At 48.4% G+C, this 26,729-nt stretch overlaps 1 protein-coding gene across 1 annotated transcript in view; it reads right to left on the reverse strand.

Moving 5' to 3' along the window:
* The window catches only part of LOC144481904 (SWI/SNF-related matrix-associated actin-dependent regulator of chromatin subfamily D member 1), a 59,718-nt gene that overhangs the window by 21,128 nt on the left and 11,861 nt on the right, over window positions 1–26,729 (reverse strand). Inside the window, exons 2-9 of the mRNA XM_078201070.1 lie at window positions 18,969–19,162; window positions 17,089–17,131; window positions 15,329–15,451; window positions 13,744–13,866; window positions 11,930–12,046; window positions 11,263–11,364; window positions 7,849–8,010; window positions 413–510 (exon numbers count right to left, since the gene is read on the reverse strand). Coding sequence (XP_078057196.1) covers window positions 413–510; window positions 7,849–8,010; window positions 11,263–11,364; window positions 11,930–12,046; window positions 13,744–13,866; window positions 15,329–15,451; window positions 17,089–17,131; window positions 18,969–19,162 — 962 coding nt within the window. The remainder of the gene's footprint in view (window positions 1–412; window positions 511–7,848; window positions 8,011–11,262; window positions 11,365–11,929; window positions 12,047–13,743; window positions 13,867–15,328; window positions 15,452–17,088; window positions 17,132–18,968; window positions 19,163–26,729) is intronic.

The following is a 26,729-nucleotide window of genomic DNA, read 5'->3' on the forward strand; positions in this document are numbered from 1 at the left end:
TGATTAGTCTGGCGAGAATATGAGGTAGCTCAAATTTAGCCTCAAACACAGGCTAAATCCAAGTAGCACTCAGCACAGCGATATGTTACGCAATGATAGGCTGCATGTCTGCATTAGTGATTCTCCAGAGTGCCTAGTTTTGAACTCCTGTCTCCTGTAGGGCGAACGCATCAGAGCGTGGGCCTGTGTTGACATCTCGAAGTTAGAACAGCATAATGTTGCAAAGCTTTGAAAACAGACAGCAAATACAGAACCAGCTCAGTCGGTGAAATAGAAACTCATGAAATAACGTTCAAACTGATTTGCAGAGTGCATTTGGAGAACCACATTTCCAGAACTTAATGCTCAACAGGTTTTTTTATAAACCAAGTGCAAATTCTTAAGCAGCAGGTCCAAAGGCGGCGGCACTCACCTGATAATGTGGTTGATGATGATGGGTTCAGGTGGCATCAGCAGAGCGTGTAATCTCTGAGGGATCTCTGAGAACTTCATGCGTTGACACTCAAAGATCTACAAAGAGAAAGCATATTCAGGACAATCGGGATTCCGGCTCCATTTTTATATATTAGCTGCAGTTGGTGGCACACTCATCTCTGAATCAATGGTTCCGGGTTCGAGACCCACTTGAGGGCTGAAACACGAGAATGAAGCCAGTTCAGGACTGAGGGAGTGCTGAACTATCAAGAGCGCTGCCGCATTTCGGAAGAGATGTTAACCCAAGGCCCCATCTCCTGCTCAAGTTGATGCAAATAACCCTGGTGAAGAACAGGGGAATTCTCCCCAATATTTAAATCTCAATCAACATCACAAAAAGCAGATTATGCTGTTGTTTCATCTCATTGCTGTTTGCGGGTGTTTGCTGAGGTCAAATTAGCTTCCACGTTTCATACACAGAATCAGAACCCCTACAGTGCAGAAAGAGGCCATTCGGCCCTTCGAGTCTGCACCGACCACAATCCCACCCAGGCCTTATCCCCATAACCTCATTCATTTACCCGAGCTAGTCGCCCTGACACTAAAGGGCATTTAGCACGGCCAATTCACCTAACCCGCACATCTTTGGACTGTGGGAGGAAACTGGAGCACCCGGAGGAAACCCACGCAGACACGAGGAGAATGTGTAAACTCCACACAGACACTGACCCAAGCCGGGAATCGAACCCAGGTCCCTGGTGCTGTGAGGCAGCAGTGCCAACCACTGTGCCACCGTGCCGCCCGACATGACAATTGAGACAACACTTCGTTGGATGTTGCGAGCTTTGAGATGTCCAGTGGTTGGGGTTTTAGGCCTCATTGGGGCGTGTCAAGTCCCAGGGAAGGGGTGTTGAACCTTGGCAGGGTTGCAGGGAATCCTGTGGGACCTCGATGTGGGTCTGTGCAAGAGTTTTTAAACATTCATTCAAGGAATGTGGGCCTCACTGACTGGAGCAACATTTATCACTCATCACTAATTGCCCCTTGAGAAGGTGGTGGTGAGCCACCATTTTGAACCGTTGCAGTCCATGTGGTGTAGGTACACCCACAGTGCTGTTAGGGAGGGTGTTTCAGGATTGTTATTGGACATCAGTCAGTCCATGTGGTGTAGGTACACCCACAGTGCTGTTAGGGAGGGAGTTCCAGGATTGTTATTGGGCATCAGTCAGTCCATGTGGTGTAGGTACACCCACAGTGCTGTTAGGGAGGGATTTCCAGGATTGTTATTGGATATCAGTCAGTCCATGTGGTGTAGGTACACCCACAGTGCTGTTAGGGAGGGAATTCCAGGATTTTGACCAAGCAACACTGAAGGAACGGTGATAGATTTCCAAGTCAGCATGGTGTGTGACTTGCAGGGAAACTTTCCGAAGTGGTTTTAATTCTGCTCATGTTTTCTGGTTAACTGTTGGTCTAACCCTCATCAGAACCACCTGAAGTTTGCAATCTACATTACAGTTTTTAGATGGTTCCCAGTGCAGGGAAATTGCCCAAGAGAAGAGTGCACTTTCGAGCAATTGTCATGCTTGGGATCTTCCAAAGGGGATTCCCCAGTGCATCTTTGGGGTACCAGTCTGATTCCTGGGGTGGTGTCCTTTGAGGAGAGATTTAGGAGACTGGGTCTATATTCTCCAGAATTTAAGAATGAGAGATGATCTCATTCAAGCATACAAAATTCTTAGTGCTCAGAAGGACAGATGTCGGAAGGATGTTTCCCCCGGTTGGGGAGTCTAGAACCAGGGGAGCCAGTCTCAGAATAATCGGCAGGGCTGAATGGCCTACTCTTATTTCCTATGTTCCGAATTTGTTAAAACACTGAAGTCCAAATGTCAACTATAATTCTAAATATGACGACTCAACGAACTGTCTCAAGAACAACTTCTTTCCTGCTGCCATCAGATTTTTGAATGGACCTACCTCGCATTAAGTTGATCTTTCTCTACACCCTAGCTATGACTGTAATACTACATTCTGCACCCTCTCCTTTCCTTCTCTATGAACGGTATGCTTTGTCTGTATAGCGCGCAAGAAACAATACTTTTCACTGTATCCCAATACACGTGACAATAATAAATCAAATATTAAGTTGATCTTTCTCTACACCCTAGCTATGACTGTAACACTACATTCTGCACCCTCCCCTTTCCTTCTCTATGAACGGTATGCTCTGTCTGTATAGCATGCAAGAAACAATACTTTTCACTGTATCCCAATACATGTGGCAACAATAAGTCAAATCAAAGTTTCTGCACCAAATCATAATGCCTGAAGTAGTCATTTAGCAGCCAGATTCAGTCAGAAAAGTGGGCATCTTTTGCACTGTTACCATCTAAATCAGCGCCCAGGTTGAGGCTAGGTCTCAAACAATCCGAACCTTCAAGAAATTAATTCATTTCATTATTGGTGCAGAATGATTGCACATTGGCCTACTTGCAGCCTCTGCACTCCAAAAAAGTAATTCATTACGTAACGAGATTGGAGATTCGTCACCAAAAAATGCCATCCAATTACAAGCAGTCATTATATTTTAGTTTATCAAATGCTCATTGTGCCTGCGCCGGCAATCAAGCACCAATCTATTCAAACCCCATTTCCCAGCGCCTGGTCTGTAGCCTTGTATGCTGTGGCGTTTCAAGTGCTCAGTGGTCGAATACATTCCGAGTAGCTCTGTATTTTAATACGGTACTAAGGTCATTCCAGCTTGAAAATATCAGTGCCCAAATGAGAAGCAGGTTTGAAGGATGGCCATCAGAGGTGGCAAGAACCAGGTGAATGGAGAGGTTAGGTGGTGATTGTGGGGCATCAGAAACGGGGAGAGATGACACCGAGGATTTTAAATTGGATCTGTTGGATTACAACAGACTTGGATGGGGTGAAACTTATACAAGGTGTAAGATTCGAACAAAAAAGAACTCACCAGAAATCTTGCGTGCTGCCCCACAGCAGGAAAGCAAGCTCAGTGTGCTCAGAAAATATTGATCTGATGAAATTGCCTAGTATTTTTTGCAGTCCATGTGTATGAAGAGTCACATTTACAAAGATTAAATCCAGGAGTACTAACCTGGCTGGTGAAAATGGCATCTCTTGATGCATGAATAAATCTTTGGACTCGGAGCCCACAGAGTTTAGGCCCCAAGTCACAAACTCAGGCCCCTCTCGCCACTGACTCCATCTTTCCCCCTGGCAATTTTTGGATACTAACCCACACTTCACAACCTCGCTATCACATTTAACCTGGGAATAAGATTCCAACCACATTTCCACACAGTCACCGAGACCACACATTTCCACCTCTGTAACGCCACCTGATTCCACCTCAGCTGATCTGCTGCTGAAACCCTCATCTATAGCTTTGTTACCTCTCGACTTGACTGTTCCGATGCACTCTTGGCCGGCCCACCACTTCGACTCTCCGCACTACGACTACCTATCATCCAAACTCCGACTCTTCGACTACCTATCATCCAAACTCTGTTGCCCGTGTCCTAACTTGCACCAAATCCCACCCCCCTGTACTCACTGTCTGACACCGATTTTAAAATTCACATCCATTTCCAAATCCTCCATGGTTGTGCCCCTCCCTATCTCTGTAACTGCCAGCCCAACACAAGCTATCTGGCTTCCTCTAATTCAGACCTCCCGAGCAAACCCCGATTTTAATCGCTCTGCCATTGGCGGCCGTGCCTTCACCTGCCTGGGCCCCAAGCTCGGGAATTCCCTCCCTAAACCCCTCTGCCTCGCTACCTCACTTTACAAAGAACAATACAGCACAGGAACAGGCCCTTCGGCCCTCCAAGCCTGCGCCGCTCCCTGGTCCAAACGAGACCATTCTTTTGTATCCCTCCATTCCCACTCCGTTCATGTGGCTATCTAGATAAGTCTTAAACGTTCCCAGTGTGTCCGCCTCCACCACCTTGCCCGGCAGCGCATTCCAGGCCCCCACCACCCTCTGTGTAAAATACGTCCTTCTGATATCCGTGTTAAACCTCCCCCCCTTCACCTTGAACCTATGACCCCTCGTGAACGTCACCACCGACCTGGAGAAAAGCTTCCCACCGTTCACCCGATCTATGCCTTTCATAATTTTATACACCTCTATTAGGTCTCCCCATATCCTCCGTCTTTCCAGTGAGAACAACCCCAGTTTACCCAATCTCTCCTCATAACTAAGCCCCTCCATACCAGGTATCATCCTGGTAAACCTCCTCTGTACTCTCTCCAACGCCTCCACGTCCTTCTGGTAGTGTGGCGACCAGAACTGGACGCAGTATTCCAGATGCGGCCGAACCAACGTTCTATACATCTGCAACATCAGACCCCAACTTTTATACTCTATGCCCCATCCTATAAAGGCAAGCATGCCATATGCCTTCTTCACCACATTCTCCACCTGTGACGTCACCTTCAAGGATCTGTGACTTGCACACGCAGGTCCCTCTGCGTATCTACACCCTTTATGGTTCTGTCATTTATCGTATAGCTCCCCCCTACATTAGCTCTACCAAAATGCATCACTTCGCATTTATCTGGATTGAACTCCATCTGCCATTTCTTTGCCCAAATTTCCAGCCTATCTATATCCATCTGTAGCCTCTGACAATGTTCCTCACTATCTGCAAGTCCTGCCAATTTCGTGTCGTCTGCAAACTTTCTGATCAACCCAGTTACACCTTCTTCCAGATCGTTTATATAAATCACAAACAGCAGAGGTCCCAATACAGAGCCCTGCGGAACACCACTAGTCACAGGCCTCCAGCCGGAAAAAGACCCTTCCACTACCACCCTCTGTCTTCTGTGACCAAGCCAGTTCTCCACCCATCTAGCCACCTCCCCCTTTATCCCATGAAATCCAACCTTTTGCACCAACCTACCATGAGGTACTTTGTCAAACGCTTTCTTCCTTTAAGCCACTCCTTAAAATCAACCTTTTTGAACAAGCTTTTTCTCATCTACCCGAGTATCTCCTAGAATCCCTACAGTACAGAAGGAGGCCATTCGGCCCATCTGCACTGACCACAATCCCACCCAGGCCCTATCCCCATAACCCCAAACATTTACCCTGCTAATCCCTCTGACACTAAGGGGCAATTTAGCATGGCCAATCCACCTAACGCACACATCTTTCGGACTGTGGGAGGAAACTGGAGCACCCGGAGGAAACCCACACAGACACGGGGAGACCGTGCAAACTCCACACAGTGACCCAAGCCGGGAATCGCACCCTGGTCCCTGACGCTGTGAGGCAGCGGTGCTGACCACTGGGCCGCCCACTGAGTCCTTCTGTGATTCAGTCACAAATTTTGTTCCTATAATGGATCTGGGAAGCTGCTTGGGATGTTTTACTAGGTTAAAGGCGCTATATAAATTCAAGCGGTTGTCACTGTTATCACCCCTGGTCATTGTGCATGTCTATACAGTACCTGCAGCTGTTTTATTGCCATACATGAGCAAGAAGGAAAATGCCTCAGTAGTTTAAGTAGGGGTGTCCTGGTGTTTTAACCCAAATGAACAACTTCTTGCAATACATCTGAGAGGAGGCTATATTTGGAATACTACCGTCTGCTTTTAAGTGTCTTCAAAACATTATGTACATTGGTTTGGAGGGTTTAAACTTCAAGTTATAATGAGAGACTGGAGGAAAGATGAGGCCACTGCTTTAAAATTGCATTCAGGCTGTTTAAACTGTCATTGCAGATCTGGACAACTTCATTACAAAAAAGCAAGGAGGGAACTTCATAGAGTGCATAACTTTGCCACACCGCACTACCTCAAAGTTATTACGATTACGCAACTCTTCCTTGACACTTTCCCCCGTCTGGTTGCTGCTCTGTAACTTTCCTTTTTAAAAGAGGATTTCCATCTCACTGCGGAGGTTTCAGGCTAACCCACATCCAGCAACCTGCTCTGAAAACTCTGCTCACGTCCTGACAGCTGTGACAAATTGCACCACAGAGGCTGGGGCAATCCACAGCATTCCAAAATAATCAACAACACTCCAAATAAAACAACCCACAATCTCTCAACATTATCAGATCCTTTAAACCATTCCAGGATCTGGAACCAAATCTGCATCATTGCCCAAAACTAATCAGGTCTGCCTTGGGCCATACTGGTGCCACATTTTGTTGAAATGAGATCTACTGTTTACAGACAAACAGACCAATTAAATCGACGAGAACAAAAATCAGCAAACTGCAGCCGTCCCAATATTCTTTATTCATTGGACATGGGCATCGCATTTATTGCCCATCCCTAGTTGCCCTTGTTCAAAATACAGTTGAGAGTCAGCCAAATTGCTGTGGCTCTGGAGTCCATGTGGGCCAGACCGGGTAAGGAGGGCAGATTTCCTCCCCTAAAGGGACATTAGTGAACCAGATGGGTTTTTCCAACAATGGTTTCATCAGTAGATTCTTAATTCCAGATATTTTTTTATTGAATTCAAATTCCACCATCTGCCGTGGTGAGATTCGAACCCGGGTCCCCAGAGCATTAGCTCATTGATTAATAGTTGAGTGATAATACCACTAGGCCATCACCTCCCCTGCTATTGTAGTAGAGGTGTGAGAAAGCCTCAATTAAATTCATTTGGCATTTTAATCAGCAGATAACCTGGTCGAAGTGCCGGGTGTTAAACCATTGCGGCACTCAAGTCTCTTCATCTACTTGTGTTTATGTGAAGAATAGCCTCCCACATCCCAATGCAGACATGGGGCGGCGCGGTGGCACAGTGGTTAGCACTGCTGCCTCACAGCGCCAGGGACCTGGGTTCGATTCCCGGCTTGGGTCACTGTCTGTGTGGAGTCTGCACATTCTCCCTGTGTCTGCGTGGGTTTCCTCCGGGTGCTCCGGTTTCCTCCCACACTCCAAAGATGTGCAGGTTAGGTGGATTGGCCATGCTAAATTGCCCCTTAGTGTCCAAAGATGTGCGGGTTAGGTGGTTTGGCCATGCTAAATTGACCCTAGTGTCAGGGGGGTGAGCAGGGTAAATATGTGGGGTTACGGGGATAGGGCTTGGATGGGATTGTTGTCGGTGCAGTCTCGATGGGCTGACTGGCCCCCTTCTGCACTTAAGGGATTCTATCAGACACAACAGCAATTCTGACAGGAAATGCTTCAAATCCAGCTGGTGAAACAAAAATCATTTTTAATGCACCCTTCCTTCCCACCTCGAGTCTGATGCCTACAGCAACACGAGAATGCAGAAATTAAACAATTTCAATCAGTGCAATTTTGCGGGAGACAGGGGAGATTGAATAAAGAATTACAATTGGTCTTTGCAACGGTATCACGTAGTACTGACTGGACACAAAATGACATTTCTACTCCATTTTTAAAAAGACAATGCACGTCTGCATTCACATTCAGGATAATTACCTGCTGGAGGTACTTGTCACAGTTGATGAACTCCCGCTCATGGGAGTCCTGCAGCTTGTGGGTTTTGATGTACTGCCAGAGGGCCTGGATGATGACAGGCCTCGTCTGAGTGTGGATGCCCAGCAGACGTGCCAGTCGAGGGTCCAGCTTAAACTGGGGCGGCTGCGGAGGAAATACAGATGAGTCATTAGACCGGCCTGGCAATGCCACCAACGAAATGGCCAATCTGACACCTGATCCAGTCCGGTTTGCTGCCACCCTGAGGCTGCACCCAGACTGATCTAACTTACACCACCCAAAGAGCTCAACACAATAATATTCAATAGGCCTTGAGCAACCAAATATGCCACGATTAACTGTTTCTCTCTCTACAGGTGCAGCCATACCCACTAAGCTCACCCAGTATTTTTATTTCGGATTCCCAGCATCCACAGTATTTTGACTCCACAATGGTAGCTTCAGAAGTGAGTCAGTTAAATAAGTGGCAGGGTTAATCAAATGCTCATTCCATCCCTGCCATATACCATTTCTCGGCTGCAAACCAGCCCTTTTAGCTACAAGGCAGAATGACACAAAGTGCTAATTATTGATTAAACCTTTTTCTTTTCAACCGTGGACCCTTTACTTAGCTTTCTCAATTTTGGTGATTGGCTGAGAGAGGAGAAGCGATAATCAGCACGAGAACAGTCATGAACTTTACCCGGTCGTCAATAAGACTCATTTGAAAGAGGCTATCAATAATAAGCTCCCTGAGGTATCCAGGGACTGAGTGATGGCTGTAAGTTCAGAAGGGGCTTTCTGTCAACTCCCAGCATATTTCCAACCTCAATTATCGCCTCCCTCCCCCATTTTCTCCTTCTGTGAAGGTGCTCATTCACCCGCCAGGTTCCACAGGGGCTGGGTGCTTTCCAATTTCCTGATTGGCCATTTGTTGCCACGAGAGCTTCGATGATTGAAGCCAGCAGGCTATTTGTCTGCATGTTCCATTAAAGAAAGCCCATTCCTGTCCCCTCCTGATATCCACACAGCTTCCAGCGAATAGCAACCCCCTGCAGCCCTGGCTACTTGTTTTCTGACGTGGAGATGCCTTGTTTTCTTGCATGAGAGACAAGGGCAAGCCCACTGCCACCTCAGCTGGGACCCATTAAACTCAACCGAGACCAGGGGTCAAACCAGGATCTATTATACTCCAAATGCGCAAGCACCTCAATACCTTTAGAAACAGGGCCACTGAGTCGCTCAAACAATATTTTTACCAAATACTTAATTTATACCCTTTGATAGCTCAGAGTATTTCAATCATAGAATTCCGACAGTGCAGAAGAGGCCATTCGGCCCATTGCGTCTGCACCAACTGAGTATTCTACCCAGGCCCTCTCCCCCACCCTATCCCTGTAACCCCACACATTTAGCATGGCCAATCCCCCTAACCTGCACATCTTTGGACACTAAGGGGCAATTTAGCATGGCCAATCCCCCTAACCTGCACATCTTTGGACACTAAGGGACAATTTAGCATGGTCAATCCACCTAACCTGCACATCTTTGGACACTAAGGGGCAATTTAGCATGGCCAATCCCCCTAACCTGCATATCTTTGGTAGGGAAGTTTTTGGAGAGGATTCTTAGAGACAGGATGTACGCGCATTTAGAATGGAACAATCTCATTAGTGACAGACAGCATGGTTTTGTAAGAGGGAGGTCGTGCCGTACAAGTTTGGTGGAGTTTTTTGAGGAAGTGACAAAAACGGTTGACGAAGGAAGGGCCGTGGATGTCGTCTATATGGATTTCAGTCAGGCATTTGACAAAGTCCCTCATGGCAGGTTGGTTAAGAAGGTTAAGGCTCATGGGATACAAGGAGAGGTGGCGAGATGGGTAGAAAACTGGCTTGGCCACAGGAGACAGAGGGTAGCAGTCGAAGGGTCTTTTTCCGGCTGGAGGTCTGTGACCAGTGGTGTTCCGCAGGGCTCTGTACTGGGACCTCTGCTATTTGTGATATATATAAATGATTTGGAAGAAGGTGTAACTGGTGTTATCAGCAAGTTTGCGGATGACACGAAGATAGCTGGACTTGCGGATAGCGATGAACATTGTCGGACAATACAGCAGGATATAGATAGGCTGGAAAATTGGGCGGAGAAATGGCAGATAGAGTTTAATCCAGATAAATGTGAAGTGATGCATTTTGGAAGAACTAATGTAGGGGGGAGTTATACAATAAATGGCAGAGCCATCAAGAGTATAGAAACACAGAGGGACCTAGGTGTGCAAGTCCACAAATCCTTGAAGGTGGCAACACAGGTGGAGAAGAAGGCATATGGTATGCTTGCCTTTATAGGACGGGGTATAGAGTATAAAAGCTGGAGTCTGATGTTGCAGCTGTATAGAACGCTGGTTAGGCCACATTTGGAGTACTGCGTCCAGTTCTGGTCGCCGCACTACCAGAAGGACATGGAGGCTTTAGAGAGAGTGCAGAGAAGGTTTACCAGGATGTTGCCTGGTATGGAGGGTCTTAGCTATGAGGAGAGATTGGGTAAACTGGGCTTGTTCTCCCTGGAAAGACGGAGAATGAAGGGAGACCTAATAGAGGTGTACAAAATTATGAAGGGTATAGATAGGGTGAACAGTGGTAAGCTTTTTCCCAGGTCGGAGGTGACGATCACGAGGGGTCACGGGCTCAAGGTGAGAGGGGCGAGGTATAACTCAGATATCAGAGGGATGTTTTTACACAGAGAGTGGTGGGGGTCTGGAATGCGCTGCCAAGTAGGGTGGTGGAGGCAGATACGCTGGCATCGTTTAAGACTTACCTGGATAGTCACATGAGCAGTCTGGGAATGGAGGGATACAAACGAATGGTCTAGTTGGACCAATGAGCGGCACAGGCTTGGAGGGCCGAAGGGCCTGTTTCCTGTGCTGTACTGTTCTTTGTTCTTTCTTTGTTTGTTCTTTGGACACTAAGGGGCAATTTAACATGGCCAATCCCCCTAACCTGCACATCTTTGGACACCAAGGGACAATTTAGCATGGCCAATCCACCCTAACCTACACATCTTTGGACACGAAGGGGCAATTTAGCATGGCCAATCCCCCTAACCTGCACATCTTTGGACACTAAGGAGCAATTTAGCATGGCCAATCCCCCTAACCTACACATCTTTGGACACGAAGGGACAATTTATCATGGCCAATCCACCTAACCTACACGTCTTCCAGACTGTGGGAGGAAACCGGAGCACCCGGAGGAAACCCATGCAGACACGGGAAGAATGTGCAAACTCCACACAGACAGTCACCTGAGGCTGGAATCGAACCCAAGTCCCTTTAAAATAGTTAATGTACTTGTGAACTCAGTCTGCCCAGAGCAAATAAGCGATTATTTTTAATTCTGTTGACACTTGATCCAGTTTGCTTACCTGATAATCCAGCATCAGTAACACTGTGCAGCGCACATTCACATCTCCTGGTCTTTTCACCTGGAAGCCATCAGTCTCTTGGGTTGTGGCTGTTCTGTGCCACTGAGTGGAGTTAATGAGACACGGTTACTACTTTGGTCTAAGAGCAACTCATTCTTTCAGCAGCTGCATCAGCAGGAGTCTTCACAGCTCAACCGCGCGCGCAAACATGCTGTCACTCACAGCCAATGTCACCGCACAAGATAATGTCCTGTTTAACTAAGAGTGCGCTCCACGGTTAGTCGACCAGCCGAGTGTCTGTGCTTCAGCCAGCTTCACCTTTTGGGGCACGCAGCTCCACTTGGAATCTGGAGGGCAAAGCGGAGTTCGGAACTGAACTACACTCGGGCATTGTGACATGACAGCCAGCTGGAAAGCTGGTACTGGAATCCAGCAGGCCTCAAACCAGCCTTCGTTATAGAGAAAGGGCAAGTGACAGGATGCATGCAAGCCCTTCCTCTCATGCGTCACCAGAACGCCGGAGGCAAGAGGTGGCTCAAACCGACATGGCGTCAGAGAGGCGGCCATTTTATCGCAGTCAGAAAACACGCCAGATTACGACGCAAAGGATGAAGTGAAGCAGGTCTTGTGCAGGCGGACCTATTGCGCAGCGCTCCATTCTGCTTACCTCCACCAGGTGGTTGTCGGGCCCATAGAGGTCCTTATCCAGTTCAATCACGAGGGATTTGAAGAATGAGGAAAACTTGCGCTTCTGTTTGGTCGCATCGTACTTCGATACAGCTGACTACACAAGCAGAAAACAGATTTCATTAGCTGCCTGTGATTCAACACAAGACTGAGTGAAGACTGAATAGGCCGATTCCCTGAGTTTATCAATCTCCCGTGAGCGCCTCCAATGCCACAACAAAGGCAAGTGATAGCAACCAGTTAACAAATAAGCCGCTAATCTTTCTTCACCGCACTCGCCCACTGTGCCCGCATTCTGTTCAGTGCTTTTCACAAGACATGCGAGCAGAAGTAGGCCATTCGGCCCAGAGAGTCCAGCCTCCCATCCATTGACTCTGTCTACACTTCCCGCTGCCTCGGAAAAGCAGCCAGCATAATTATGGACCTCACACACCCCGGACATTCTCTCTTCCACCTTCTTCCGTCGGGAAAAAGTTACAAAAGTCTGAGGTCACGCACCAACCGACTCAAGAACAGCTTCTTCCCTGCTGCCATCAGACTTTTGAATGGACTTACCTTGCATTAAGTTGATCCTTCTCTACATCCTAGCTATGACTGTAACACTACATTCTGCATCCTCTCCTTCTCTATGAACGGTATGCTTTGTCTGTATAGCTCGCAAGAAACAATACTTTTCACTGTATGCTAATACATACGACGATAATAAATCAAATTAAATAGAGCCTGCTCCACCATTCAATGAGATCATGGCTGATCTGAAAATCCTTGTCTCTACTTTCCCGCCTTATCCCCATAATCCTTCATTCCCTTACTGATTAAAAATCTGTCTATCTCAGCCTTGAACATACTTAACGCCCCAGCTTCTACAGCCCTCTGCGGTAAAGAATTCCACAGATTCACTTCCCTCAGAGAAGAAATTCCTCCTCATCTCTGTCTTCAATGGGCGACCCCTCATTCTGAAATTATGTCCTCTGGTCTCCTTGCGGGAGAGTCTAGGACCAGTATCTCCCCGTCAAGCTCCCTGAGAATCCTATGTATCTCAATAAGGCCTCTCATTCTTCTAAACTCCAATGAGTACAGGCCCAACCCACTCCACCTCTCCTCATAAGAAAATCCCTCCATACTCAGGATCGATCGAGTGAACCTTCTCTGGACTGCCTCCAATTCCAGTGCATCTTTCCTTTGATAAGGGGACCAAAACTCTTCACAGTATTCCAGCAGGTCATTTACAATCAAAATGAAGTGGAATTGGGGCCCAAAACTCCAGACACCTGACCATCTTATTCATCATACAGTTGCGAAGGAACGTGGAAGTTTTTTATTTTTCATTCATGGGACATGGGCGTCCCTGGCTGGCCAGCATTCATTGCCCATCCCTAGTTGCCCGAGGGCAGTTGCTGTGGATCTGGAGTCACATGTAGGCCAGACCGGGTAAGGACGGCAGATTTCCATCCCTAAAGGACATTAGTGAACCAGATGGGTTTTTCCAACAATGGTTGCATGGTCATCAGTAGATTCTTAATTTTTTTTTAACTGAATTCAAATTCCACCATCTGCCGTGGCGGGATTTGAACCCAGGTTCCCAGAACATCAGCTGGGTTTCTGGATTAATAGTCTCCAATAATACCGCTAGGTCATTGCCTCTCCATGGATACATGCGTTGCAGGGGGAATCTGAGATGCACCCCCAACTCCAGCCAACTCTCTGGCGAAGATATCAGAGAGAAATTCTGTAGAAGCTCAACATGGGGAGAATGTGCGGGAGAGGAGGGAGAAAGAGAAATCAAAGTCTTACGTCTTCGAGCAGCCTGCCTTCGACCCGAAGTTCCCAGGATGCCACGGTTCCTTCTCCATCTTCTGCGTCAGGTTTTGCAGGGTTGAATGTATTAGAAATAAATATTCGAAGCTTTCGCTTTTGCTGAGGAAAAAAAGAGGGGGAGCTTTAGAAATAGTTTTTGTTTCCTGTTATGCAGGAATATCACTGTATTAAAGGGGCTTAAAACCAAGTGAATGCGGAAACCACACGGGTTTCCCGGGTATAGAATACATCTTCTGGCAGCATTTTGATTGCTTTAGAAAGGATTGGAATCACTCTCTATTCCTCTGCTTATGTTGGTTAGGTTTTGAACTCCTCTCCAAGGGGAACGGTTCCATTGTACAGGGAATGGTACAGCACCTCACCCAAGTGTTTACTCTGGGGATAGAAAATGCTTCCAAACACATGAAGATGTTCTGCAAGTCATGCTGTGATGCATGTTACATAGAATCATGGAATTCTACAGTGCCAGAGGTCATTCTGCCCATCAGGTTTGCACCGACCCCACTTTCAGCCAGGCCCTATCCCCATGCATTTACCCTAGCAAGTCCGCCTGACACCAAGGGGCAATTTAGCATGGCCAATCCACCCAACCTGCACATCTTTGGACTGTGGGAGGAAACCGGAGCACCCGGAGGAAACCCACGCAGACATGGGGAGAATGTACAAACTTCACACAGACCCAAGCCGGGAATCGAACCCGGGTCCCTGGCGTCGAGAGGCAGCAGTGCTAACCACTGTGCCACCGTGCCGCCCTTATTCTATCCAAAGTTTGCATACTTCATGAAATGATAAACTATGATAAATGCTAGCCGTAGATTTTGAAAATAAGAGGCCACAATCTAAACGGGCATGCAAAGACAACATTACATTGCAGTGAATAATGACAAAGAATGAAGCTGTTGCCGTGTAACACACAGATCTCTCATAGGAAGATTTACAACACAGGAGGCGGCCAGTCAGCTGCATCCGTGCAGGCCAAAAAACATTTTCCATCCTAACCCCACCTCCCACCCGGGTCACGAGTCCTGGAGGTTACGACACATCAAATGCAGTCAGAGGTGCTTTTACTAAATGCGACGGGGCTGTTTGTCTCCACCACCCTTTCAAACAGCGAGTTTCAGACCCCCACCACCCTCTGGGTCAACTCCCCTCTAATCCTTCCACAAATTACTTGAAATCTATGCCCCTTGGTTATTCACCTCTCTGCTTAGGTGCTTAAAACACACACTATCCAAGTCCTTCATAATGGTACACACCTCAATTAAATCTCTCCTCAGTTTCAAAGAAAACAACTCTACCCTCACCAATCTTTCCTCGCAACTATAATTCTCCAGTCCAGGCGACATCCTCGTAAAGCTCCTTTGTACCCTCTCCAGTGCGATCACGGAATGCAGTGACCAGAACTGTATGCAGTACTTTGGCTGTGGTCAAGCTCACGCCTCATTTTCAGAGACAGTTTAACGCGTTGTTGACACTTGTTTAAAAATGTCAGCCTGATTTCTGAAATATGGAGGCTTGAGGAGGTCAAAGTACAGATAATTACCAAATAACGGGGCTTTACCTTTATTGGTCTTTTCAATGCTTCCTGAATGTCCAGACGTTTTCTCATTATAGTCTGGTCGAGCTTCCTCTCAAACGCCAGCAAATCCATGTAGGCTTGAGATTCTGGAACCAGCTCCCGAATCTATAACAAAAAGGAGAATGTGCACAAGGATCAGCGCTGATGATAACCAAAGCTGTTCTTTATAGAGTCCCTACAGTGCAGAAGGAGGCACCCACACCCACCCAGGCCCTATCCCCATAAATCTACCCTAGCTAGTCCCCCTGACACCAAAGGTTAATGTACCATGGCCAATCCACCTCACCCGCACATCTTTGGACTGTGGGAGGAAACCGGAGCACCCGGAGGAAACCCACGCAGACACGGGGAGAACGTGCAGACTCCACACAGACAGTGACCCAAGCCAGGAATCGAACCTGGGTCCCTGGTGCTGTGAGGCAGCAGTGCTAACCACTGTGCCATCCCAAATTCCACAAATGACATTCTCGCTGCTAGTGGCACATTCTCCCTCCTCCTCTTCGACCTGCCTACAGCCTGTCTAGCTGTACGGGACCACCCTTGAATGGTTGCACTAGTCGTGGCCAGAGAACCCCAGCAATGGCCTCCCCCTTCCTGCCCACCACTGGATTCCCTCAGGGACCACAAAGACTGAGACGCCTCCTTTTCCTCAAGCAGCACACCTTGAAGACATGATCTGAAGAAGGTACAGGCGGCACGGTGGCACAGTGGGTTAGCACTGTTGCCTCACAGTACTAGGGACCCGGGTTCGATTCCCAGCTTGGGTGACTGTCTGTGCGGAGTTTGCACATTCACCCTGTGTCTGCGTGGGTTTCCTCCGGGTGCTCGGGTTTCCTCCCACAGTCCAAAGATGTGCGGGTTAGGTGGATTGGCCATGCTAAATTGCCCCTTAGTGTCCAAAGATGCGCGGGTTAGGTAGATTGGCAATGCTAAATTGCCCCTTAGCATCCAAAGATGTGTAGGTTAGGTGGATTGGCCGTGCTAAATTGCCCCTTAGTTTCCAGTGATGTGAAGGTTAGGTGGATTGGCCATGCTAAATTGCCCCTTAGCATCCAAAGATGTGTAGGTTAGGTGGATTGGCCATGCTAAATTGCCCCTTAGTGTCCAAAGATGTGCAGGTTAGGTAGATTGGCCATGCTAAATTGTCCCTTAGTGTCAGGGGGAGCTAGGGTAAATACATGGGATTACGGGGAGAGGGCCTGGGTGAGATTACTGGGAGGGGGCCTGGGTGGGATTGCAGTCAGTGCAGACTCGATGGGCCGAATGGCCTCCTGCACCGTAGGGATTCTATAATTCTATGAAAAGGGCTCTGCTGCCACCCGACCCTTCCATTGTTTCTGCTTTGCCAGGCCGCTCGTCCAGCTTTTAAGGGGTTGGAATCTCCTCCCATTCAACAATGGGGAAGACCAAAGCCGCAGTGCCTTTAGCAGACACAAAGAAAACCTCTGTACTCGTGTGGCGAATTCCAGCAACTGTTGCAAGCTGAACCAGAACGCCCGGGAAGAGGATTGAACCTTCAAGGTCCATAACAAATCCATTGCAGGAGCCTGGAACTCTGAGCCAAAAAAATACTTTGCGCCCCACAGCCACTTGATAAACGTTGGTCGACAAAAGGTTTACAATCAGTTCATCTAGCCAGCCTTCAGATATAGAATGGTTTCCAAATATCACTTTTTTTTTGAAACAAGTTCAAAACTTTTGGAGTAGAACCTTTCACGACAAGAAAAAAAAAATGTACTTACTCGCTGAGGTAGAATTTTATCGGCCATTTTCTTCTTCTTCGCACTATTCAAATGAAAGAATAAACATGTTACCCTAGCAACTGATCTTCCAAAATTAGCCGCTCCAAAATGAAGTCTGCTTAATATTCAGGCAGAATGCAATGACCGCTCGACGTTCAAGGCACCATCACGGGTTACCTGGCAGAAAGAGACATTGAACCACTTGCCAAAACAACAAGCTGAGAAACTTGACCCCAGCTCCCAGCAACCTCTGCAGATTCATCATAAAACTGATCAAATATCAGGTCAAAATGAGATCACGCAATTATTGCGAGGGGAAAGCATTTGTGGATTAGGAACTTGATTCTCAACGGATTTTTAATGCTTTTAAACTGTTTTCCTACCTAATTGCCTCATCATCTGCCCCAGAAGGCACCAATTTTTGCTGCTCCTTTCTTATTGGCAGTTGTGCCCAAAGTCACCCAGTTCTCGACCTGCCACTCCTCAACCACACAGCAGCTAGCTGGTGCCTGGTCCAAGTGTAGATCAAGGCAATGACTGTCCGTAGGTTATTTGGTGGCACAAGAGCAGTAGGAATGAAAGCAAATCTGACTCCTGCCATTAATTTAACAGGCATATGTGTGCACTTTGATAAAAAGTCACGAGATGGTGATCAGGAGATGAGAAATCAGCCCCAAAATACAGCGGTGACGTGTAGTGCTCAAACCTGGCCGCAGCAAACAGCGGTGGTCGGGCTTCTGAATGATAGCCGCCACCACTTACACTGTCCACACTCAGTATGGACAATCGTTTAAAGTGAGTAAACTTGTGGCAACACTGACATCCGCAATAAACACTGGAGAATGGACAGCTTGCTCAAGGAGCAATGTATTTATCCACTTTTATCATCTCTTTTTGATTTGATTTTTGTCACATGTATTAGTATAGTGAAAAGTATTGTTTCTTGCGCACTATACAGACAAAGCATACCGTTCATAGAGCACATAGGGGAGAAGGAAAGGAGAGGGTGCAGAATGTAGTGTTACAGTCATAGCTAGGGTGTAGAGAAAGATCAGCTTAATATTTGATTTGATTTATTATTGTCACATGTATTGGGATAGAGTGAAAAGTATTGTTTCTTGCGCGCTGCACAGACAAAACATACCACTCATAGAGTACATAGGGGAGAAGGAAAGGAGAGGGTGTAGAATATAGTATTACAGTTACAGATAAGGTGTAGAGAAAGATCAGCTTAATATATGCAGTTTCTCTGTACTAACAGACAGTAACAAAAAGCACGATGAAATAATAGAGCTGAATGGCTGAGATGAGGTGTGCAGGATTGCTGAAGTATGAGGGACATTGATTTTATTTGAAAGAGGTCATTGTGCTACTCTCTGGAGGCATGGCATTTGCTGTTAAGACTAGCTAACAGGGTAAAAAAACCATTGAGCAATTATGGGGTATGCTTTGTGCTGGAGAGGTTGTTTGGGGGGGGGGGGGGGGGGGGGGGGGGGGGGGAGGGGGCGGGGGGCGAGAGAGAGAGAGAGGGAGGATTGGGAATATCACCCTGCTCCTGATCTTTCTCCAGGTACACAAATGGCTGTTGAATGGAGGCAGGATTGCCCTATATCCAGTTCGGCTGTGATGTCCCTCACAGGAGAACAGCGAGCCAACACTTCCTCAACTCACTCAGGTCAGGCATTTGAAGGCTGCCGGTGCCTGAATGTGTCAGTGTTTTACCGGGATGAATATTGATGGAATTTTAATCCATGGGTAGTGTGGACAACGCCATTCTCCTCGTCTCTTGCGACGCTGACCGTTTCAAAGTACCTCATTTTTGGCAACGTTCGTCGGCACTGGAGTTTCGAGAGACTTAACTGAAGAGCTATCGGACCTACTTGTGATTGCGGTTCTGGGCTGCTTGTTGCTGCACTTGTTGAATCTGCTGAGGGGCTGGCCGCTTGCGAGACTGGTCCATCATCGACTGAGGCATGCCTGGTCGCACTGCTGGACTCCCGCCATATGAAGGGCCCGGCGGACCCATGGAAGCACCTTGAGGTGGCATGCGGCTGCCCGGAGGCATCCCTGGGCGCTAGTGAAATGGAAAAAGAACAAAATGACACACGGGAAAGGATTTGGCCTCATCGGGAAGTCAACAAACCCGAACTCCCAGACCACACCAACGTTCTGATCTTTGATGAGAAAATGCCACGAGCCTCAACATTCCTCCAGCACACACACATTCGGCAAAACTGAGCCTGGCACCCACCCCTGAACAAAACAACCAGAGAGTCATAGAGGTTTACAGCATGGAAACAGGCCCTTCGGCCCAACTTGTCCATGCCGCCCTTTTTTTTTAAAACCCCAAAGCTTGTCCCAATTGCCTGCGTTTGGCCAATATCCCTCTATACCAGCCGAAGATCAGGCAGCAGCAAGCTCAGTTTACAAGACACAGCAACCACCGACTTGGTATTAAACCCAGAACTGTTTGTGAGGTAACTTCGCACATTAACCGATCAAACGCTTTTTGGGAAATGGGCGGGGAGGGTTGAATGGGGGCCAGGTACTGCTCGAAATGGGACAACACTAAGAGCCCCCATCAAACTTGTACTTCAGTTGACATTAAAGACCTATTTTGGAAAAGGTGTGGTGGGGAAGAAGATATATATTGGCTATAGACAAGGATGCACCGTGCTATGGTGCAGAATAATTGGGGAGGGGGCGAGGGGTGGTAACAGTTGGTCATTTACATTTTCAAGCATGCAAATTTACAGGCAAGTTTCATCTGAATTGTAATCCACAGCACAAGGACACAAAACTGACAGGTCAGCACAGCTGGAGATTGCTACAATGCGACCCAACATGTGTGGTAGTGGAGGGGGGAGGGAGGGAGGAAGCAGGGGAAAAATAAAGAGGGTGAGTTGAGGGGGGGGAAAACTTTAGAAAAATAGCCAATAAAGATGAGTTGCATGGGGGGGGGACAAAATGTCATCGGCAGACAATTAAGCCAGTATGCAGGTACCAGCTTGTTGGAGCAAGGCACGTATCAATCCGATTGTCCGGCAGACTGCACAGGAGGCTGCAACCAATTCTGCAGTCAATGCATCAGCTGAGGGGGGGGGGGGGGGAATGCAACCCTTTCCCCTCTTTCGGACAGGAGTCAGTTGACTGAGAAGCCACTGGGACCCAAAATGCTGCATTACGAGAGAGAGAGAGAAAATATCTGCCATCACTGTCAGAAATAAAAGGCTGGTTAATTTGAGAGCAGACTCTTACCAAACCGTGAGCAAGAAATTCAAAGAGTTTTACTCCTGGTTGCTGACTGCATGCCACGCCGTGTCCTTTCAAACACCCTTTGTCCGTGTGCGAGACTCTACTTCACTGCACCCTCGTTTAGCAAGCTGATGCTGTCGCTCTTGGGCATCCGACATTTTATTGTGGGGGAAAGATGCGGCTGCCTTAACTTTACAAGAAATCCAGCAAATCAACAGTCAAACTACAGGAGCGACTGACGTGCCAGAAGATGCCGTATATTGTTCGGTCCAAGGCCCTACGACGTGTGTTCCAAACACCACAAAGAAATGAATCAATGAAAGACCTTGTAACAGCAGTTGTCACGTCACTTGTGCATGCCTTTCAGCTCCGTACTCCTGCTCTTGCAGGTCGCAGCTAATTAGCATCAAGGCTCAAAAGAGAAGAAAGGACCTGCCTGCACTCAGCAGAAACAATTGTCAGGGGCGAAGGGCAACGAGGAAAAGCCTTGAACACGGGGCACAACGGCAGCTGAATCGGTGCAATTCTATCCCATTCAATCGGAGGGAGAGTTTCAAATGAAGAATAAAATATTTCAAAACCGTCATCCAGCCGGCAGAACAGCAAAAAGGTATGTGCTCGGGAAATGGCCGATGAACGATACCCAGAACAGCAACTTCCATTCACATAGTGCCTTTGCCATAGAAAGCTGCTTCACAGAGACAGAGGCAGCCTCAAATCAATGCCATGCCAGGTGTGGCAGCTTTCGCTCACTTTGCTGCATATTAGCAAGTTTGCCTGGTGTCAGCCACGGCTCAGTACTCTTGTATTGGATGCAGGCTGTGGATTCAAGTCCTGCGCCAGAGACCTCAGCACAGAATCGAGGCTGGCAGTGCAGTACTGAGGGAGTGCTGCACTATCGACGGTGCCCTCCCTGGGGTGAGACATGAAGCCGGAGTCCCATCTGCTTCCCGAAAGTCAGCGTAATCGACCCAATGGCACTGTTCAAAGGGCAGGTGATTCCTCCTCCAAGTCCCCTTCAACCACCCCTCCCCCCCGGACAACGATCCCCCCCCCCCCGCCAGCCAACATTCCTCCCCCCTCCCCAATGGGCAAACCCCGCCCCCCCCCCGGCAAACCCCCCGTGCCCCAGACAACGTTCCTCCCCCCGTGCCCCAGACAACGTTCCTCCCCCCGTGCCCCAGACAACGTTCCTCCCCCCGTGCCCCAGACAACGTTCCTCCCCCCCGTGCCCCAGACAACGTTCCTCCCCCCGTGCCCCAGACAACGTTCCTCCCCCCGTGCCCCAGACAACGTTCCCCCCCCGTGCCCCAGACAACGTTCCCCCCCCCGTGCCCCAGACAACGTTCCCCCCCGTGCCCCAGACAACGTTTCCCCCCCCCGTGCCCCAGACAACTTTCCCCCCCCCCGTGCCCCAGACAACGTTCCCCCCCCGTGCCCCAGACAACGTTCCCCCCCCCCCCCGTGCCCCAGACAACGTTCCCCCCCCTGTGCCCCAGACAACGTTCCCCCCCCTGTGCCCCAGACAACATGTCTCCCCCCACCCCCCCCAGACAACATTCCTCCCTCCCCACCCCCCAATGCCCCGGACAATGTTCCTCCCTTTTGACTCTGCCAACATTCCTCCCCTGCGCCCCTGTCAATGTCCCCGTCAACATTCCTCCCTCAGTCAAAATCACTGAACTAGCACTCGATTGGCTGTAAAAACCCTTTCAGACATCCCCGAGCTCACGAGGCAGCTGCTTCCATGCAAGTTCTTTGTTTCAAAAGCAGTGTTTCGGAGTGGGGACTCAGTGCTTTCTCAAAAGGGAGTGCTTTATGGACGGGCTAGAAAGCCAAAACATCAATAATTATCCCGTGGAGTGGAAAATACACAGAAAAAAACGATTGAATGAGTTCCTTTCGCTCCAGTGACATTGGCATCAAGTCAAGCCAGTCACAAACTAAGATACACAACCTGCATTCAATATTATTTCAGTGTAAGAGCGTGCCAGAGGAGTTCAGTTTCATTCAGGGCTGAACAGTCCAATCTACAGGATATCTACTTCAATCAGCGCTGCATGATCTCCTTTTAGCACCAGTGGAAAGAACAAAGACTGATTGGTCTTCCGTACGTGTAACACCGTCCGAGGTAGAGCACCCACGTGGCAGATTGCTTGGATTCGATATGAATTTGAGCAGTGAATCCAACTATCACACAGGCCTCAGTGTGAATGAGAACTGCAACCTACACTGCAGGAAGACAAAGACAACCCAGAAGCTTTGTCTTGACATATTTTTCATCCTCCCTCCTCATTCTAACCTGAAAAGTTAAACTACTCCAATGCCACACCTGGACCTCAGATCTCCTGGTAGGAGTAGCTCCAAGCAGCAAGTGACACAATTGGGTCCAAGCCCAGACCCACAAACCTTTCACAAAGTATTAGCTTCCTGATCCCTTTGCCTTACAGCATTGTGTCAACCCATCCACACAGGTAGCCTCCCATTGTAGTTCCAAAGGCACCATGATTCTGGCCAGTAAATCACGATCAATGAAAGGACAATCTGCCATTCTCATAGAATCCTACAGTGCAGAAGGAGGCCATTCAGCCCATCAAGTCTGCACTGACCACAATCCCACCCTGTAACCCCACATATTTACCCTGTTAATCCCCCTGACACCAAGGGGCAATTTAGCACGGCCAATCAACCTAACCCGCACATCTTTGGACACTAAGGGACAATTTAGCATGGCCAATTCACCTAACCCACACATCTTTGGACACTAAGGGACAATTTAGCATGGCCAATTCACCTAACCCACACATCTTTGGACACTAAGGGGCAATTTAGCATGGCCAATCCACCTAACCTGCACATCTTTGGACACTAAGGGGCAATTTAGCATGGCCAATCTACCTAACCTGCACATCTTTGGAGTGTGGGAGGAAACCGGAGCACCCGGAGGAATCCCATGCAGCCACGGGGAGAATGTGCAGACTCCACACAGACAGTGACCCAAGCCGGGAATTGAACCCGGGTCCCTGGCGCTGTGAGGCAGCAGTGCTAACCACTGTGCCACCGTGAAACCCACGCAGACACGGCAGAGAACGTGCAAACTCCATGCAGACAGTGACCCAAGGCTGGAATTGAATCCAGAACCCTGGAGCTGTGAGGCAGCAGTGCTAACCAAGTTGCAAGGAAAGGAAGGATAGACAGACTTTAATGCATAAACTTGCAGAAATTCGGGAGAGGGGACTGTCTATTTAAATGGACTTTATTATCTTCTCCGACAGTCTATTCGTTCACACTGGACTGCACTTGCCACTCCATTTACCCAGCTCCTCATGCATTCTTCCTCATAGTTTGATCATAGAAACCCTACAGTGCAGAAGGAGGCCATTCGGCCCATCGAGTCTGCACCGACCACAATCCCACCCAGGCCCTACCCCCACATATTTTACCCGCTAATCCCTCTAACCTACACATCCCAAGACTCTAAGGGGCAATTTTTAACCTGGCCAATCAACCTAACCCGCACATCTTTGGACTGTGGGAGGAAACCGGAGCACCCGGAGGAAACCCACGCAGACACGAGGAGAATGTGCAAACTCCACACAGACAGTGACCCGAGCCGGGAATCGAACCCAGGACCCTGGAGCTGTGAAGCAGCAGTGCTAACCACTGTGCTACCGTGATCACTGATGCCTAGGGCACAGGTTGGCAATTTGAGCTTGCACTTGCCCACTCTATCCTTTAACCATCTCACCGCCCATGGTGTCACTCCGTCAGTTCTTAAGCATCTAATCAAACACTCTTTACAAGTCCAAATAAAGCAGAATTGCTGCATTCCCCATCTAGAAATGCAGATTCTTCATCTTGAAGCAGTCAGTCAGTTAATCAAGCATGACCAGCCTCCTACAAATCTGTTTAGGCTGTCCGAGGTGAGTCCACATTTCTCCCAAAATCGTCACCAACATTTTCCCTTATCAGCAGTTTGACATGAACCAATCACATTTACTGTTCAGTCCTAGGGACAGAATTTGGCTTCTGAAGAATCCTGGAATTTGAGTTCAAGCTGTTGATTTTCCATCGGCCTTGTGGAGTGTCCAGCATTGGTGGCAGGTGATGTATCAATGTCAAGTCCCATTCACCCTTTGCTCTAAATTCGGAGGAGCTACCGGTGTGTTGATGGCTCATGTAAGCCAAGTGGACTTCCCCACCTGAACGATATGTCTCAAGACAGCAGTGTTGCTAAGCACCATGAGAAGGTTGATCAGTTAAAATGCCCCATGCTACCTCTCGCCATTTTATTCTTTTCCAAAACGTTATTTTTAATACACTAGCTCTGAGCTGATGGGCAAGAATTAGTACTCCTCAACTGGGCTTAATTTTTGTATGTGCAACTAGTTTTAATCATAGAAAATCATAGAAACCCTACCGTACAGAAAGAGGCCATTCGGCCCATCGAGTCTGCACCGACCACAATCCCACCCAGGCCCCACCCCATATCCCTACATATTTACCCACTAATCCCTCTAACCTACGCATCTCAGGACACTAAAGGGCAATTTTAGCATGGCCAATCAACCTAACCTGCACATCTTTGGACTGTGGGAGGAAACCGGAGCACCCGGAGGAAACCCACGCAGACACGAGGAGAATGTGCAAACTCCACACAGACAGTGACCCAAGCCGGGAATCGAACCCGGGTCCCTGGAGCTGTGAAGCAGCAGTGCTAACCACTGTGCTACCGCGCCGCGGTACATTAGCACATTGAACCCCTGGTTTGAGTAATATTTCTTCCAAATTGAATAGACAGACACCATGGTGAGAAGTTCATGTCACTTCAAGCACACAAAAGACTACAGTTGAGATCATTGTTAATTCCTGAGGCTGACTCACTCTCCAGGAGCACACAGCAAGAAGATCGAGATTTCAACTTCATAGAATCCATACAGTGCAGAAGGAGGCCATTCGGCCCATCGAGTCTGCACCGACCACAATCTCACCCAGGCCCGATACAGGGCGGCACGGTGGCTAGCACTGCTGCCTCACAGCACCAGGGACCCGGGTTCGATTCCCGGCTTGGGTCACTGTCTGTGTGGAATTTGCACATTCTCCCCGTGTCTGCGTGGGTTTCCTCCGGGTACTCTGGTTTTCCCCCACAGTCCGAAAGATGTGCTGGTTAGGTGCACTGGCCATGCTAAATTCTCCCTCAGTGTACCCGAACAGGAGCGTGGCGACTCGGGGATTTTCACAGTAACTTCATTGCAGTGTTAATGTAAGCCTACTTGTGACTAATAAGTAAATTCTGATTTGATCTTCTGATTTGACTTTATCCCTGCAACGCAATGTATTTACCCTGCTAGTCCCCCGACATTAAGGGACAATTTTGCACAGCCAGTCAAACTAACCCGCACATCTTTGAACTGTGGGAGGAAACCGGAGCATCCGGAGGAAACCCATGCAGACATGGGGAGGATGTGCAGACTCCGCACAGACAGTGACCCAAGCCGGGAATCGAACCGAGGTCCCTGGCGCGGTGAGGCAGCAGTGCGAACCACTGTGCCACCCTTACAAGGGATTATGTTAACAGGTAGAAATTGTTTCATGACCAAATGAGAAACGGGTGCTGAAGAACCCGACACCCGAACAGTACATGTGAAAATGCAATGAATCGGCAGGGATCATTCGGAAGAATTTGCTTTCAGGGTGACAGCAGTGTGTTAAACGCAGAGACTGAAGACATAAGAGGCCACGTCGCAGCAGAGAAGGCCGAGAGGAGGCTGAGGTTTCCGAATTACCAAAGATAATTTCCGCTGATTGAGAGGCCAGCAACAACAATAATTGTCAGAGTGGGAGGAAATGCCTTAACACAGCAAGTTGCTAAGGCAGAAACCAATGCTTCTTTTAAAGGGACGGTAGAAGGCTGGGGAAGAAGACTGCAAGACGGTGGAGAGTGCTTTGGTTTGTTCCAGCATAGCATAGCGTGTAGTGAGTCAAACAGCCTCGCTCTGTACTGTATGTTCCCCTGCCTCTCTTACCAGGTAACAAACAGCAACGCGAGAGTGATCAGATAATCAGTTTTAGCAATGTTGATTGAGATAAGAATTGGGCAGGGCACCAGGGAGAACTCTCCCCGCTCTTCATGGGATTACTAATGCCCCCCCACCCCTCCCAAGGGGGCAGACAGGGTCTCAGTTTAACGCCCCATCCAAAAGATGGAACCTGGTGTACTACTGGAGTGTCAGCCTTGATGTGCCCAAGACCGGGAGTGGGATCTGAACTGGGGGCCTTGAGAGCCAGAGAATTCAGCTCGCTCTTATATATGAATCTTTACAAATCTACCTGATCAAAAAGACGAGGCCAAAACCTCCCCGAGACAGAACGACTGATAACGCAAC

The sequence above is a fragment of the Mustelus asterias genome, chromosome X, assembly GCF_964213995.1.
Source record: "Mustelus asterias chromosome X, sMusAst1.hap1.1, whole genome shotgun sequence".
Lineage (NCBI taxonomy): Eukaryota > Metazoa > Chordata > Chondrichthyes > Carcharhiniformes > Triakidae > Mustelus > Mustelus asterias.